The sequence below is a fragment of the Rhopalosiphum padi genome, chromosome 3 (genome assembly GCF_020882245.1).
Source record: "Rhopalosiphum padi isolate XX-2018 chromosome 3, ASM2088224v1, whole genome shotgun sequence".
NCBI classification, from domain to species: domain Eukaryota; kingdom Metazoa; phylum Arthropoda; class Insecta; order Hemiptera; family Aphididae; genus Rhopalosiphum; species Rhopalosiphum padi.
In genome coordinates this window covers 49483100-49502703 of record NC_083599.1, presented here as the reverse complement: position 1 = coordinate 49502703, position 19604 = coordinate 49483100, and the positions used below count along the sequence as shown (strand labels likewise).

The 19604-nt window shown below is 25.7% G+C and overlaps 2 protein-coding genes across 6 annotated transcripts in view; one reads left to right on the top strand and one right to left on the bottom strand.

The window, feature by feature from the left end:
* The window catches only part of LOC132923869 (hemicentin-1-like), a 242964-nt gene extending 237030 nt beyond the window's left edge, over nt 1-5934 (top strand). The window contains exon 16 of one of the 2 annotated variants that reach the window (XM_060987849.1): nt 5161-5934. The gene's annotated coding sequence lies outside the window, so the exon portion shown is untranslated. Of the gene's footprint in view, nt 1-5052 lie in introns of both variants that reach the window. The other variant, XM_060987850.1, reaches the window with a different exon arrangement.
* A 3615-nt stretch (nt 5935-9549) lies between these two features.
* LOC132923871 (phenoloxidase 1-like) lies at nt 9550-14643 on the bottom strand. Of its 4 annotated transcripts, none has more exons than XR_009661263.1 (14): nt 14560-14643; nt 13671-13792; nt 13285-13477; nt 12917-13140; nt 12589-12791; nt 12320-12470; nt 12147-12248; nt 11774-11938; nt 11564-11692; nt 11315-11503; nt 10925-11060; nt 10494-10729; nt 9930-10246; nt 9550-9776 (listed from the first exon to the last, which is right to left on the bottom strand). XR_009661263.1 is itself a non-coding variant. In XM_060987853.1 (13 exons), the coding sequence occupies exons 2-13, from the start codon at nt 13776-13778 to the stop codon at nt 10016-10018; spliced, it is 2067 nt and encodes a 688-aa protein (XP_060843836.1). In that variant the 5' UTR covers nt 13779-13792; nt 14560-14643; the 3' UTR covers nt 9550-10015. The 4 variants fall into 4 exon arrangements, 1 of the variants encoding a protein (XP_060843836.1); XR_009661265.1 differs by having other exon boundaries at nt 9951-10246; XR_009661264.1 differs by having other exon boundaries at nt 9955-10246.
* Nucleotides 14644-19604: the final 4961 nt, after the last annotated feature.

Here is a 19604-nt window from a genome sequence, read left to right as displayed (position 1 = left end):
AGTTCACAATGAAGATATTATTTAATATTAATTTCACTTACTGTGTAAATGTGTAACATAGCTCTGAGTGCCACTTACAAAAAATAACAAATATGACATTTAAGATGAATTATAAACTATATTATGTTTTTTTCGTCACACCTGCATATATTTTTTATGAATGACAAAGCTATGAATATTATGTACCTAAATTAATGTATATTACCTACTATGATGTATGTACCTACTAAAAGCATTAAATAACAGAGAAAATAAAAGTAATTCTGTGAAATAAATAGCTGGCATCGGTATTTGTAAATTCTGACAATTATCTTAAGTGTTCTACACACAATTTTTTTCACTTATCCACATCAGTTATAAACGCTTAGTATATTATTTTATCCCAATGTATAGTGTTATTAAAGTGTAATTTGTTTTCCACTGCTGTATTACTAAATCAAATATTATAGTATTTCATATGAACCATTTTTTAGCAAACAATCGGTCTTAACAATATATTGTGACTATAATATATAATATAAATAAAAAATAATAATATATCAAATGAATTTGATCCTGCATTTTTTCTACTTACATTAAACAAATGTTTTCTGTTAATAGTTTGCAATTGTATTTAATATAATAAGAGGAAACTCTTTAGGCTTAATATGGTATATTTGATACTTTCAAATAATCTGTAAATTCTTACTACCTACCTATTTAAAAAAAAATCATATGATATCTAAACTATCAATTAAAGCTTACCAATTGATAATTATCACAAATCTGTTGTATAACTGTTTACTTATATTTCTAAATAATTTTATTAGGTAGGTTATGACTTTATGCATTTATAATGGTATAAAACAATAATAACTAAAATGTTATAAATCTTAAATCAAATCGTATTTTTCTAGATTATATATAAAAATGTAGTAAAAATAATAACCCCTCTCCCCATCCTTTTAACGTATTATTTTTTTATCTTTATTATAATAAATACAATATACAATAGACGCCGTTTTGAAAAATGTAATGGGTTCCCTAGGTGTCACAAACTTTAACCCTCTCCTGAAAAAAGGCTGATTTATAGTATAACGGTCTACCCAAAAATCGATGTTCTACTGAAATAACAAGCATACATGGTTATATGTATATAAAATTATGTTTTCTAATAAAAAAAAAAGTAATATACATAAGAAATTGAGACGTGACATTTCAGTATCTACTATTTTCGTTTTACACTTTTTTCAGAAATTATAATTTCCTATTCTAAATCACAAAAAACTTGTGGAAACAATAAAATAAATTAATTAAAAAAATTATAAAAATACGTTGATTCAAATTATGACGTAATTAACTATGAAAATTTCAATTTTATTGTAAAAATTACTATTTAAATTACTGAATAGCATCAAAAACTCCAATTTCTAACTAACAGTATTTTATGATATGAATAAATGAAATTAATTCATTTTGAACTTTATATTATTTCAATAATTTATAAAAGTATTATTTTAACTAAGTAACCATCTATATAAATCTATAACTAACACAAGCAAATTAGTTTTCTTATATACACTCGAATTAAAATTTAAAAACCTCCTTTTTGAGAAGTTTAAACAATTTAGAATATGCATTTATTAATAAATCACTATAGCTTATGTGAGTTATTTTTATTGTATTTAAGCATCGACATATCGAAATACTTTGGCATTTAAAGTCAAACATAATATTTTCACTGCAATACAATTTAGACGGGATTTTTGTATTATGCTATTTTTTTAAAAATACAAATTGAAAATGTAGCTAGATGTATTTATCTACAATTATTTTTTCTTATCAAAGAATATTTAAATCAATTAAAATATTTAAATAATCTTAGACAAAATATCAACATTGACTCTATAAATATTCAAAAAAAAAAAAAAATATATTATAAGTTTCTACCTAACATTTAATAAAAATATTATTATTATTTTATTGATAAAAAAGTAAATAATTTTTCATTTGAACACTTAATATAAATTATGTAAAATTTTGCCTGAATTAAATTATGATATTTAAACTACTTACCTATATTTAATACAATTTTAGGCATATAGAAATACCTATTGGTATGATATTACAAAAAAAAAAAAATTAATTTTAATTATTGTTATGCATTTTAATATACTAAACATTTTATTTGTGTCAATTTAATATCATCAAAGAACACGATATAAATTAGAATACAATATAAAAAAAATGAACAGGCATTTCATTATTTTATACTTTGGTAAACAATGTATTCCATCGTGGATTTTGTCTTTTACTTATAAATTACAATAGTCAATAATGACAAACTATGTAATTGAACATATAACTATTATAGTTATCCAAATATCCCCCTTCACGTCATAGATTTCCATCACTTGATTTCATTTTAATATTTAATTTTAAATGGGGTACTTAAAGTACAACAAATTCTGGCTAGAAAACCTAAGAATGACAATACATTCTAATCGATCATAAATAGAACAGTCTAATGACCTCATAATTTTACGAAAAACAAATACGATATTATTCGTATGATATATTATATACGTAAATCAATCCAAGTCAGATATTATGGACCTATAATCGGTGACATTTATCAGAGAACATGCGATCGATGATAACAACGATAACCCGGTTTTGTATTAAATTCACAAAGACGAACGATCTCAATATTATTAGCTGGAGGGCGCGCATGGGTGCTAAACCGTACATGTATGATGTTTGCAACAAGCAGTCGATCATTCAATAATGCAACTTGATGCGAGACACCGAGAAATGCATACAAAAAAAAAACCGTTCCTGCAAGATGTTTGTGACCGGATGTTCACCATTAACTGTCGACTTATTTTACATCGAATGCCGAGCACGGTAAAAAAAAACACCCGGTCTTGGCACGATGTTTGCGACAAGTGATTAAATAGATAATATATTTATAAGGAATAGATAATGATAATATAAAAAATGCAAAAGTTACCTAAGGGCGGCCATCGATACTAATCATACCTAATCCACTACTAATGGAAACGATCATAACTCTGAAAAGCGGAAAAAATGGAAATATTAAAATAAAATGATATATGGGTAAACTAAAGAATGAAAAAGTAGGGAGATAATTTAAAAAGTACCTAAGTAAATAAAATATTACAAGAAACAAAGAGCTAAAGGAATCGAGGTAAAATCCATAAATAATAGGAAACATTGAGAAATACGATGACAAAAGCAGTAGAAAAGAATCTCAAATATACGTACGAAAGAAATTCTACTGTTATGTTTTTTATATAAATACTTTTTTTTAAAAAACACTGGTGATAAGCCATAATATAAGATTATAGCGGAATCGTAACTATACATAAAAACAATTTTAAACAATATAAAATACACACAACCGTCAAACTTGTACATATACATACGGAAATTACGAATCACAATAACCGCTATATTATGCATAAGTACTTATACGTATAGGAATGTAATAGGACGTGGGTAATACCTTTGTTTCCATATTACACGTAGTTCACAATTCACGTGAACGTAATACCTACGTTTTCGAGTAATCGACATAATAATAGGTACTAATATAATATAAGTTACCTTACATCTTTATGTACAGTAATATTTGATATTTGGTACTATATAAATTTTAATATTTATTTAATTTGACAAATCATTAGAAAACATCAAAAAAGACATAATAATTCGATAGGTACAAAACCACATAAGGCCGTTATAATAATCACAAACATGGGTTCTTTTTTAATAATAGATATAAATAGAGTATTTAATAGTTAATAATATAAATAAATAATACCTATACTATAAACAATATCTAGTACACATACATTACATATATTAAGCTGCATAACATATTAGTGTAACCACATATCAAGTTGAGTACTTAATTTGGCTCACTCACATAACTACAAGCAAGACTATTATAGTATTATTATTTAAATTTTCAAGTATCAATGAATATTATTCAAGTTGCATAAAATGATATCAAGTAGAGCTCGGTTAATTAAAAAATAGATAGCCAATAAATTTCACTGGTTTTCTAAAACATTAATTTAACTCCCATAAAAAAAAGCTTTTAATAGTATAATTTACTCGTATACTCAAAAATTATAATTTAAAATAAAATTGCTCTACATATTTTGAATTGTTGAAATCATCATTGCCTTAAGTGAAATTCATAATATAAGTTTCAAGTCCTCACGATTAATGATTTTAAATTATAAAAAAATAAAAAATATTGTTACTAATCAATGATAGGTACATGTAATTTAATTCCTCCAAATTTAAACTTAATCTATAATCTATAAAAAAAATAATTTTGATTGTATATTTTTCAGACTTTTATTTCCAGTATTAACTACCTACTATTATACGAAGAACATTAAACTAAATTTTCAAACTTTAGCCATAAAAATCGAACATTTCATGAATTTTCAATTATAAAATTATTGTAATTTGTAAATGTTAGTGATTTTGACAAGTTTTGTGAAAAAAATTATACTTCATATGCATATAAAACTAAAAGTTTCTATTTCTATTTGATATTTTTTTTACGCATATAAAAATAACTGATATGGGATCTTGAATTACATTTCAAGAATTTTTACCGAACGAATAATTGTTTTATCGTAATTACTAATTTATAGTGAAAACATTTTTAAAAATGTCAAGTGCCTATACTTTAATGATGTCTAAATATTTTGAAAATTGTACATGGTATTATGTATAGAAAATACAAACATAAACATTTAATGAAAATCTCGAGTTTCTAAAGTTAATCAATTCTTAAATAGTTATTATATCGATGAATATCCAAAATCGTTAATATTTGAATTTCAAAGATCGTTAACGGCCAAAAAAAAAAAAAAATACTGTGAATAATAATTAATAATAACGTGTCGAAGCCGTGTAAAATAACGTGAAACGACGTTCAAGTGCCTCCGTTAATATAGGACGGCTGTGGGCACTGTTTTATATTATAATTTTTAATTCAAACGGCAATTTTTTTTATCGATTTTTCAGCTCACTCTTCAGCGCTTAAACAGAGATTTTCATCGTGGTACGCTAATGATAGCGCGTACAACACCAACCGTTGTGGCACAGGTCCGCTACATATTATATATGTTACAGTGTTTCGGAGAGTGGAGTGAAATGGAACGCGGCGACTTCCTGCCGGTGTTGCAGGTTCACGGGTTCGGGAGTAACGGTGGCGCAGCCAATGGTGCGCCGGCGATCATAGAAACCCTGTGCAAGGAAGAAGGCCGTCCGCTAAGTCTGTTCAAATGCCGCATCAATCTGTTCACCGAATGGGTCCAGACGTGGTCTGATGACGACAAACACAACTTCCTGAGTGGAATTTTTCAGAGAGATACGAACAGAAAGCTGTCGGCCAAGTGGTCAGAAGTTCCAATTTTTCAAACACTGCAATCAATGTGGTATCAATAGGGATGAAAATCTCGAAGAATTACCAGAAGAAACGATTGAAATGGGCCATGCTCATCGCATATTATAAACTCTGTAATTTTGAATAATAGATATTTCATTAAATGTTGAAAGGTTTTACTCGAACATTCGTCATTTTGGTAATGGATTCTTACATAATGGTTATTTTAAATTAAATCAAATTGTAAAATAGATTTTTACGACCTATACAACGTTATATTATAATACAGAATACTTGATACATTCCAATCTATAATATATTTAATATTCGTGTATATATATTACTTCAATAATTTACTGTATGCATATCGATTTATCAAAAATTGTTACTACTTATTTTGTATTCATGTACAAATACCTTCCTAGAACCTTTTTAATGATTGTTATCATATTTCAAGAACTGCCTAGTGATTATGAATGTAATCATTTAAACTATATTATAAATGTCTATAAATGTATTTTATTCGTTTTAATTTTAATATGACTTAATTTATAAAACATTTTTGTTTTTCATTGTATTGCTATTGTACATTCCATGTTATAACTTATAAGTATAATATATAAAATGGTTAGTAGTTAATTGTTATTTTCTCTCCCCATTAGAATAAAAAGTTAATATTAATATTTATACCTATGTAAATAATTTATTGCATTTGTTTGCGTGATAATAATTTGCCATTAATAAATTGAGCCTAGGATATAATATATGTAATATTATTTTATTTGATTGATGTTAAGAATATAGCTATGTTGTTGAACAGTATTATTAGTAACATAACAGTATTATTTAATATAAAATATATTTACATAATATGATACCTATTTAATTATAATTTTATGATACATATTTAGGCTTATTAATACTATTGTGCAATCATTATATTATATTTGATTTAGTTAAGAGTTTTAAGTTGTATTTTTATTCTTTTCTGTTTGTGAACCGAATTAGATTACCTAAGACTAATATGTATTATATAATATCACATCGAAATATATTTTAACCTTAAACAATAAATTACAATACATATCGTTTAGTTTTTTAGTTTTATAAAAAAAGAAGAAAATTAAAAATAGGCAAGCTTACAAGTTACAAAATTACAATTCTTAACACCTGACACGAGACCTGTAAATGTAGAATTATTATATTATAATATATCTTATACTATAATAAAATAGTTACTGAAAACGCTACCTGGTACAATTAAAAAATTGTTCTTTAAACTAATTAATCGCCTGTTTGCGCGTCTCGGTGTTGAACCCTACGGGGCCAACCATCAGGAAGATTGTTTAAATTTCAATACTCGGTGCACCTAAAATTCAGAAATAAATTTAAAAAAATAAAATAATACACCCGATTTATTTATCTAGAATAATGACGAATCGCGACCAGAGCGTGTTAAGTTCGAGTAATGAACAACGTAGCGTCCCTATAATACCGCTCGAACGTGATCTGATCAACTTCGGACGGTAAAAGATTTGCGCGTTGTAAGATGTCGCGGGGGAGGGGTGTAACACGTTTGCGCCCGCTCTACCTTTTTACGTGCGAAAAACGCAACACAATTTTAGTAATTTACACTCCAGTAATTAGCACGATTTAAACCGGTTTTATCTTTTTACCTAAAGAAAACACACCACGATTGCATTCGACTATAATAAAGATTATTATCGCCGCATAAATGGAATCGTAAGTATTTGTCATATTTTTTTTTTCATAAACGTATTTTCCCAATATAGGTATATTTAAATAAATACTAAAATTACTTAAATTGTCTAATTGTTTATTTTATACATATTGGGAAAATGCGTTCATGAAAAAAATTATGAAAAATATTTATAATGCCATGACGCATTTATAAAATATATACATGTCGAACTTGGTTAACTCGAACTTTTAACTTCGACTTTGAGCTAACCAAGTCCAACTGTATATTTAAATAAAATATTTGAAAAATATTAGAAGGGTGTAATCGTGGTGTGTATTTTACAGGTAAAGTAGTAAAACTGGTTCAATCGTGCTAATTACTAGAGCGCAATCGCCAATCGTGTATCATCGGTCGCGAGTACAAAATGTCGACTTCGTAAATTCTCCCCGCGTCTTCGGTATCGATCATCCACTCGGGCCAAGGCTACATACAAATTTTCCACAGTTGCTTCTACTGTTAACTTATTCAGTTGACGCAATCTCAGTAATATGAGCTTCGTGACTTCTTATTATCGAGACATACTTCAAAAAAACTCTCATATTACGAGTATCGGTGTATGACTATGTATTTTATACCTGTAGCTACAATTTGATTTTAAATTTATATTAGTAATATTAAAATATCTCTTGGCTGACAATACCGAATAATGATTGGAGTTATTATTTATTTCTTACAGTTTAAAATATTAAATACTAATATACTACTACTTTAAATACTGTTAAATTCAAAGGCGAATATAAGTTCCTACACGAGACCTATCAGGTAAAAAATACATAATATGTTAGTTCCTACACGATAGAATAAGTTACATATGTAAGTTCCTACACAGTAAAAATACGTACGTTCCTATACTCCATATATTATTATATATAATTTATAAGTTATCAATCTAATATCAGTTATATCATATAATAATGTCATATATTTTAATATAATAATTATTTATTTATTATGTGGTTATATTATTTCTTCATTTACTCCACACTATTGTATTCTTCTAAATGATATTATTTTCATATCATTAGTTTAACTTAAAGTTATAATATTATAAAAAATATAGAATTTATTTTTACATATTATGTACCTGTCTTCCGCCGTGTATGAATTTATACATCATATATGTTGGAATTAACATATGTAATTCTTTACCTATTACTCTTGTGTAGGAACTTACGATTCCCCAAATTCATAAATTCATAGTCCAAACTCCATGGAGTCTGCACTAAATATGCGGCTAATAATTTTACCTTAGGCTAGCCTACAATAACTGGTTGTCGAAAAGTATATTATTTTATGGGAATTCAGATATTTAACTTAATGCCCAGTAATTTGGCCAACATGTCGTTACCACATTACAAAAAAAAAATTTCCAACTGGTACGGATATGAATATGATGCAACTAAAACTAAATATTTGCACCACACTAAATAACAAGTTGAATTTTAAATTATTTATTATTATTAAAAAAATGATTTTTTTTCTATTTTTATTATTATACCATAACATGTGCACATTTAACTTTAAACATATATATATAAACTAAGATAACCCTAGACCTCCACACGAGTTTTTCTCGTGAAGACCCAGTTATCTTCATAATATTAATTTAAATTTAAAAAAAATAATAAATACCTAAGTACAAATAAAAGTTTTTATTATATTAAATTATTATTTATATAATTTTTAAAAGACAAAATAATAACTGTATATGTATCTACAAAGAATTTAAATAAAGATCTCTAATTAGTGGTATAACATAATTAAACTTATCAAAATCCCTAAAACTATTATTATGTTTAAAACAAATTGTTCAAAATTGAATAGCTCGCTTTTGCTACATAATTAAACATCAATGATAAATTATTTTACACAAACAAATGGTTCTAAGTGAATTAGTCAGATAATTTGAATTGCTTATCAATAATTAAACTGTACAAATGTCTTACCAATATTATTAAGTTGATGTAAAAAGAACTTATATGACGAACACAAAGAACACGTCATGCTTAAGGCATAAACCTACCTAGAAAGATAGCCATTAATTTCTGAAATAATATTTCTTTCATTATACTCTAACCTAACTAAACAACATTTGAAAGATTCAACTAAAAATCTTCATTAATTATTAAACTTTTTTCAATGAATGATACCTATCCGGGAAAGTAGCTAACAAAATCAAAAATGTATATTATTTGTATAGCATACAATACAATTAAAAAAAAATGCAATTCATTATACTCCAACTAAACTACATTTAAATGATTTATCTAAAAAGAACCATTATGTATCATACTTATAAATTAGTAGAAAGAAGAGGATCACAATATTATAAATACATACATCAATTTATTTGTATAAATAAAAGTGCACAATATTTTAAATTGATACGTATATTTTATGTTTTAATAATGCCATTTATAATCGATATTTTTCTATAATAATATATTTTAAATTATATGATATAAAGTATAAGATATATTTTATTTTATAATTTTTCATAAAGAAGTCTAATATTAAAATGTGATAAATATATAGATAATATAATATTAAATTAAAATATTTATAGAACTTGAACCGTAATTTCCCAATGTAATTCGAGACCTGTATAAATATAAAATAACATTTTTTCAACTTATTTAAAAAATTAAAAATGTAAATCAATGTATTGTATAAATAATAAATATTATTTGTTTTTAAAAATTCTAATGTGTATCTCATGAGTGTATTTAAACATAAATATTAAATTAGGCTTACAAATATCACGTTCTCCAGTACCTACATTAGTTCCAATTAACACCAGATAAAGGTTATTCTGGTGTGTTTTATTGAGGTTGAATTTATTAGGTTTTTATTTTGCTTTGCAACGGTGCCACTGTGCGATTCGAAAAACGTATACGCACATCCTGTACAGCCATGTTCGGTGTCAAAAACTGTTGAAGAGTGACCACTCCGTCTCTAGGTGTACGATCAAACGGATAGCCCATTGATCTAGCATCTGGATAACGCGAGTTGCGGACACCGCAATAGCTGGAAGCATTGTCACATGTGTGACTGTCTTCTGCGATCTCCACCTGTTTCGGTCGATAATAATTAATATTCGTTAATTCATTAATATACACATATGACATTTGAATTAACCACCTAGTAAATTATTGTCGGGACTATGTTAAAATAATTAAAAATACAATATGTCTTGTATTAGACATTTGTCAACGATTAATGTAATGTTATACATGTTTTTTCAACAATTGATGATATACAGATAATAAACATAATGATTTTATATTTCATAAGATTTAAACGTTTGTTTGTTATTACTTGATCATTAGCACCATTAGATACCATAACAAACAATTGACACTGGAATCCATCAGACGACCCTTTGGGTATCAACATATTTTGTGGCCACCCACAACCACAGAAATTAAAAGCTGACGCTGCATCTGTATTACCGGATGGTCTGTTTCTATCTAAGTTTCGATAAGTAACTTCGTGTGGAATAGTTACTGTTGAATCAATAGATCGTCGAGTGATATCATTTTTTCCTCTCTTTACTATATAAATAATAATTTTAATTTATTAATTACCAATTTTAGAGGGTTCTTTTGTTTATACTTTAATATATATTATCATTAGTATAATAACATTACAAATTATGTGACTTAAATCTAACACAGGATGCAACAAGAAAGAGAATATTTTTATAACTTTTTAAACAGTAAAATAAATGTTAATAAAAAAATACTCACGTGTTACGGTAAATTTATCAAGCTCCACAAAAAGTTTTCTCTGTTCCCTGAATAAAAATGGTAAACCTCGTTCATCAAACTTAGGACCAAGAAAGATGCGAACTGTTCCAACTCGCTGATTTCCATTATTTTCAATCTTATAAAAATGTAATATGTATTTTAATCAAATTATTTTAAAATGAAACAATAACTAGTTAAAATTCTAATTTTCTATCTAAATTGTTAAACTAAAATAAGAAAACCAATTGTTCTATACAAATTATATGTGTATTATTGTATTATATGTGGCTCTACTTAATTTTACATTTAATTTCTACACTATCATTTTCATTTAAAAACATTTAGGTAGGTATATTATGTTGTCTAATAAAATACACAAAATCTGCTTACGGTAATTTTGTAATTGAATGGTGCATGTTGTAAATGAGTAAACCGTGCAAATACAGATCCACGAGGCAAAAAGTCCAAACCCCTAGACAAGTCAACATCACTTTGTTGCCAGAACGTTAAAAATTCATTACGTGGTATTCCAGTGGCCGATACTTCTACGCTTTGTACTTTTACGTTTTCGAAACCCAACTAAAAATATAACGATTTATTTCAACAAAAAATTATTTTAAAAACATACTGCTCTCATACAGTTTGAGTAGTATAAGTAGGTATTGTAGCTTTAAATTCTTGGAATATATCATCAGTATATGCATGCCAACGGTAGAATATAGGATCACGCATGGCAGTTGCTGGATCACCCATGACTCCGTAGTTTTCCTTAATATTTATGAAGACGATTATTACATATTAATTCATGTATTAAATATTTTATAAATTAAAAGAAAAAATATTTTTTACCAAATATCTATTATCAGGGTCATGGATAAAAGAAATAGCATCGTGACCAAAATTGTGAAGAGAACCGTAGAAATTTGGATTTAGACTTAATAGACTAGCTTCCATAAGATTTCCCAAAATGTCAATTCCGTCAGTTTCAGTTAAACGAACTTGTTTACCAGCCGTCTAAATAAATAAAATAACAATATTCGGTTTATGGTTAATTTATGATTACCGCCTAAACAGCTTAATCACAGAACATAATATCATACTAAGTAAATAGATTTGATTTGAATAACTGTCCGTAATTATTTACGATTTATACCATACGGTATATTATTATAAGCGATAACAAATAATTAGTTTTTAATTATGTGCATAGTTTCATACATACATCAATAATATATCCTGAATGTATAGCGCTGAATAAGCGGTCTCTCCAACGTTCCAGATCTTCGATATCAAACGACATCTGTTCTACTTCTCTGTTAATATCCTGTACAATACGAGATATGTTTAAACAATTATGATAATACTAAAAATGTAATTACAATATTTAATAGTTACAGAAAGTTTGGCGTTAGCTGGTCTCGATGGCCATACACGGTTGGCTAAAATGTTGTCTAATTTCGGGAAATAACCCTCCACGATCGAGTCACGCCAATTATTCAGTCGAACGACTCTATTCATATTATTGCTCAGTCGTTCCAAATTGTACCTATAAGATTTAATACCGTGTAAACTAGGTAAAATTTTTTGTGGCCATAAACACTGTTAGATACATCTTATATAAGATATAACGATACGATAAAATGAAAAATTTTCAATCAATTTACCTTGCATTAATCTGTTGATGCATGTAATAAAATAGTTCACCGCGTCTGTCTTTATTTACAATATTCATCGGTCCTTCGTACGGATAAACCAAATGCCAATGCCAATGATGAAGATTAATGCCGATATCTTCGCGGAAGTAGCTGAGTCTGTGCTCGATGTCCGTATCGTTGGCAGAATAATCTTGTGGTATTTCAATCGGGGTCTAATACAAAAATAATGTTAATTTACATATTCAGTAGTATATGTACATTTATCATAGTTATTGTTGTAAACAGCAGTTCTGTAGACTGAAAATTCATTTTATTTTCATAATACAGATTCACTCACTCTTGAACCTGGTTGAACCACAGTTGATTCTTCTCTGGCTTGGCTAAAAACTGATGAATCCATGTACAAATTTGGAAACATTTCTACATGTGATGGCAGTTCCAAATTGCGGGTGTCGGGTCTATGTGTCACGACTACAGATAATGCATAAATAAACAAGTACGGATTCATTCGATCGCGACAGTATACGGATAACGATAGTAATTCATCGAAAGATTTTGTATCTGTAAAATGTAATATGTATATAATATATATACATATATATATGTATTGTTAACCGTATTATACATATTATAAAATAATCAAAACCGATTAGTTTGTAGTTACTTAAATATCGAAAATACTGACAAAAATTAGAATATACCAACCCATAAAAGTTTCAATCAATTTTGAAGCCATTTTAGAGTGGTACGGAATAAAAAGAGAAAATGACGCATTTCTGGGAAGTGACAGTGGAAATGACAAGTTAGGGATACGGTTCAACTTAGTAATTGGGATAACTTTTCCAGCGCCAGAAAAACGATTTTCAATGTCCGATGCCAATGGTTTGTATCGATCAGTCTGAAAACATAAAATAAATTTGTAGGAACTGTTTGACAAATTATTAAGTACTATAAACATAATTTTGAGCATTATATTATCACCCATAGATAATTTATACATTAATTAAATCTGAGTAATATATCTAGGTATATGTTTATTTTTAAATTTATGGGTTGGATTGAAATCTGTATAAAATACTAGTTCAACTCACCAAATATTCTGCTGGTACATCAAATGATACATTTTCATCGCCTTTACCGATGAATATAGGTTCAGTGGGACGATCGAACAAGTACAAAATGTTGTTTTTGTCTGTCATGATTATTTGCTTTTCTAAACACACATAAATTAGATCATTGATTTTTAAAAAAATACAAAAATATATAAATTTTTAATAACCAATCTAAATGAGGAAAACAAACTTTTTTAATAATATACTTGTCACTGATTAAAACTTTATAGAATAACAGCTGAAAACTAAATTCATACTTCAATTATAATATGTTTATATGATTAATGATATTGTGATAAAATATATATAATAATACAATTTTTAATGAATAAAAAATTAAATTAAAATTTATAGAAGTACATGAATTATACATTTTAAACACCCATTTTAATTCATATTCTTGTACTTATAACCTATTTAAGTAAGGAGTTTGCTTTTTTTATATATTATATGCATTTAATAAATAATAGATAGGTATTAATTATCTTCACATGTTCATTTGCAAATACCTAATTTAATGGAAATTTTTGAGATTGTTTAATTTTCCAATTCTATTAAAATACGAGTAATTTAAATTGTCTATTAGTATATGACGCCACTACCCAAATAATTTATTTCTCAAAAAATATTTAAAAATATTATACGTTCAAAGGTTACATAATTATATTTTTATTTATACCTTACGTTTAAAAATGCAATTGTATATTTTTTATATATTTAATTATAAACTATAATTAAGTACTAAATTATATTAGTTAAATAGTTATAATAATATTTCAATATTTTTATTTTTTAAATAATATGTGTTTTATGATTAAAAAAAAACAAACCTATTGATTTTAATAACTAGTTAAAAAATAGTAATTACTTGTATAATTGACTCTGTAGAACTTCGACGATAAATATTGATGAACAGAATTTGTTGTTCAACTGATGTAGCACTTAATTTGATCCTATTTTATATTGTATAGAAAATACCAAAACGAAAAGTTATGACGCATTTAGGGTGGGAATTCAATAATTAAATTTGATTATAAAAGGACTTACCACAATAATCCCGTATTGATTAGATATACCCAAGTTTTATTTACACCATTGCTACTATAGTATAATATTTTAATGGGAATTTTTAAAAACATAACAGGAAGTTAAATTTTTTACTAATATAAAGTCCAAACCATATTGATTAATTTAGTGATACAAAATTTTCTAAAACATTTCTTTACAAATACTTTGAATAATAATCTCGAAACAATTTCTGAAATAAGAGAGATAAACCTAATCGTCTGTAATATAAAATTAAATCATTAATAGTATTTTTTTTATGATAAAATGTGTACATTAATGTTCAAAATAATTAAATGCTAATTAAACAAATATCTCTATACTAACTCAATCTGCTGTAAACCAAATTATTATTATTATCGACAAATGCTGACGTTTAAATATATATATAATATTATAAGATTATTCAAAAACTTTAATTTTGATTCTCTCATAAATGTAATTATTATAATACATAGAACTTTTTATAGGTAATAATATCTATATTATAATTTTCATCTTGTATAGAAATGTACACTAGACCTAAAAATCTATAAATTCATTTTAATGGGTTTTTTTTTTTAATTTCATCATTAAATTTTGTATTTTGTACAATCATAAAATATTTTAAATTCTGTATTTTTAAAAATATTAAACGCTAGCTTTTATATTCTAACGTTATGATTAATTTCATATCTAATAAATAATTATTACAATAATTTAATGAATTGTTTCAAAATCAATATGAATAAATGTATTATAATTTCAATTATATAAAAGTATTTTTTTTTCGAATGAGACTTTATTTTTAAAGAGTTAAACATGACTGAGAAAACGCCGGATGAGTGTAATTTAAATATTTATATTTGTATTTTATATGAATTTATTTAAATAATTTAACTGCATATTATAATTATTAATAGTTATTATGAAAAAGCCATTTTAAGTTTCGTTATATGTATTATAAATGGAAATTGAATGTTACAAAATGGTAATCAATAAAATAATAATAACTTTAAATACGGAATACAATCAAATAAATTTACAAAAACAAATAAATTATTCAAACTTAAAAAAACATATAGGAGAATGAGATTTCTGGTCAAGTGACTACAGAATTATATTTAATGGAGATGACCATAGAATAACAGGGGTTGGTTTCATACTGAACAGAGAAATAAAAAAAAAAATGTGGTCGAAATTGTTTAGTACAATGGCCAAATGATTACCATTAAACTAGACAAAAAACTTGTTGATGCATTTATTCAATAAATATATGTACCATTGTACCAACCTCGACCCATAAAGACGAAAAAATAGAATAAATTCATGAACAAATAAGTGAGATAATAGAAATTATAAATAAAAAAGAAACATAATTGTATTAGGTAACTGCAATGCATTAGTTTGGCAGATTAAAGACCATGGAATAGATGAATTTGATTTAGGCAGGAAAAAACCAAAGAGGAAATAGCCTCATTTAGTTCTGAAAGAAAAACATCTGATCATTGCAAATACAATGTTCTCATAACCAAAAAAGATAAGATATACATGGCAAGTATCAAATCGGCCATATACATTAGCGGACTGGCCCGGTGTGCCACTATTCTATAGCACAGTGAGCCGGTGCCAACTTTTACGTTTTGGGCCACTAGCAAAGATATTATCCATAATTTAAAATAATATTAATTATTAATAATTTATTATTAACGGAAATGGTCATAACCTTAAAATAAAATGGAAAAACAGAAATATAAAAATAAAATTGTGTATGGATAAACTAAAGAAGGAAGTAAATTATAAGTATTAAGTATATTATTAAGTTTTATTATATAAAGAGAAAGGGAATCAAAATAAAATCCAAGAAAATAACATTTAAACACGTTTTGAATACAAAGTACATTTTTCATTTTTACAAATTATAATAAGTACTATTAATTATTATAGTTTATCGTATCCGTTATTCAGTAAATGATTTTATTTTAAATAATAATACATATACTCGTAAATAATATAAATATAATACATATGTGTATTATTTTGTTTATATATATTTTAATGTTCATTTTTTAATTAAACTCCCCCTCCCCCTAAATAGTGAACAAATCTAAATAATTTAAAAATGTCGGCGACCAAAAGTGTCCAGTACTTAAACGCTTTATGACCTATTTCAACTTCCTCCGTAAAGTAAATTTAAATACAATAATGATGAGAATATAATATTCAAATATTGTAAATAAAATGTATCACCGACAAAATATAGGTACTTACGTAGTAATTATTTTGATTAGTTTAATATTAAATCTGTACCTATTTTTTATTTTATTTAAATACTTTGACGGTATGGACTATGCTACAGATAGTTATACAAAACTTTTTTATATAAATACTTTAAAAAAAAAAACTGATGACAGGCCATAATATCGTAACTACGCATAAAAACAATTTTAAACAATATGAAATACACACACCCGTCAAACGGGTACATATACATACGGAAATTACGAATCACGATAACCGCTATATTATGCATAAGTACTTATACGTAGGACGTAGGTTATACCTTTATTCCATATTACATGTAGTTCACAATTCGCGTGACGTAATACCTAAGTTTTCGAATAATCGTCATAATAATATAATAATATATTAATATATATGTGTATTAATACTTGATTCGATATATTATAAATTGTAATAATTATTTAATTTGATAAATCATTAAAAAACATAAAAAAAAGACATAATAATTCGATAGCTAATAAATAGATACAAAACCACTTAAGGCCGTATAATAATCACAAACATGAGTTTTTTTTTAATAATAGATATAAATAGAGTATATTTTAATAGTTAATACATACGAGTATCATATTATATAAATACATAAATACATAAATACATAAATTTACTATACAATTATCTAGTATACATATTATTAAATATAAAGTATGCATATTCAATAACCTATATAGGTGTAATGACATTTTGAGTTGAGCACTTATTTTTTTCTAAAACATTAATTTACCTCTTGGAAAAACAAAAAAAACTTACCTTTCAATATTATACTCTATACTCAAAGTTTATAATTTTAAATTAAAAAATTATGAAAGTGTATTATATGTATTAAGGGTATTATAAAAGCTATTAGATCACTTTTAATTGTCACTAAAAAATATTATTTCCAAAAAACCTTGAAAAGACCTCGTACATTTAAGATTACTAGATTATATTTTTATAAGTTGTTTAGGAACTTTTTTTTAAAAAAATATCAAGTTTACTCTACACCCTCTGTATGGTTATACGCCTACACTATAAATATGGTATGATGGCCTATATAATTATGGTAATTTAATTCATTATTTTATAATATAGATGCATAATGTGAAAATATTTTCTTTCCACTTACTATTGCAAAATTAATCTAATAACTAATAAGTAATATAATATTAAACTTGGATGAAAAGTGATATAGTAGGTTTAATTATTTTTTGCGGAAACATTGCATTTATTATATTATTATTTATCAGTATTAATGATCAAAATATACTAATGTTGTTAGATTTTGAGTAAATACCACCTAACTGAAAACATGTGTAAATATGTTCACGGTATAAATATGTAGTATCTTAAGATTATTCAGAAAAATGGGGCGATACCACTTTTTACCAATACCCGATACTCCGATATATGTTAACGATAAAACCCAATAACTGATATATTTGAAAACCAACATTTTCTGCATAAACCATGAACCGATATCAATTAAAACCGATACCTGATACCACAAATTTCACATATTACTCAATATTAGTCTTCATGATAAACAAACCAACATCGAGTATCGATTCTATTATCGGTCCATCCCTAATTAGTAATTATTCTACATTTTTTAAAAATGGCATTGCTTTAAGTAAAATGCATGATATGCGTAAAAGTCTTAAATATGTTTACAAAACGAATAATTTTTAATCGTATTTACAAATTTATAGAAAAAAAATTCAAATTTTAAGTGCCTATAAATAACTTAAAATATGTCTAAATATTTAAAAAAAAAATTAACGATGTGTAGAAAATACAAAAATATATATTAAGTTAAATTTCAAGTTTCTAGAGAAATAATTATTATACCGATAAATATCCAATGTCCTGAAAATTTGAACAAACAGTCATAAGAAATTAATGCGACTGCAGTAACTTTTTTTATTTTTGTTATACGTATTACATATGAAAACTAATGAAGAATCTTATATTATATTTTCAAATCTTAGATAAATAAAGAAAAATGGTTATAAATTCATTACTACAAAATAATTTGTTAACTTTCAAGATTTATGAATTATATAGTTATTTAATAGAAATTATTAGTAAAAACTAAAAAAAGTTAAAAATTTTAATAATGCCTTTATAAATAGTTTAAGAAATCAAAATATTTTGATATTATACGATGTATAGTATAAAATGATCATTTAAACATTATGTTAAAATTGCATGTGTCTAAGATTATGTGTTTTTAAATACCTACATAAAAAAAAAATAAAATCGATGGTAAAAATTCCTCTTTCCTTAAATTGTTTGTTTTTTTTTTTATAATTTTGAAAAATATTGAAAATTCTTCATATTGACCCCAAAACAAATAAATTTGTTATCAAAAAACCAAGTTAAAGATCCGAGCATTTTGTCAACTGCTTATCGTGTGTGTACAGCATCAACATATTGCTTGTCGTTTCTAACTTTCAAATTATTAAATATGCTTTAAAAACTTGAAAAAAAATTTTGAAATATGCACATAATTATTTTCTCTAAAATAATTCGCATTGATAACGTATTGTATGATCGATCTTGAAACATGAATATGTAATCCACGTT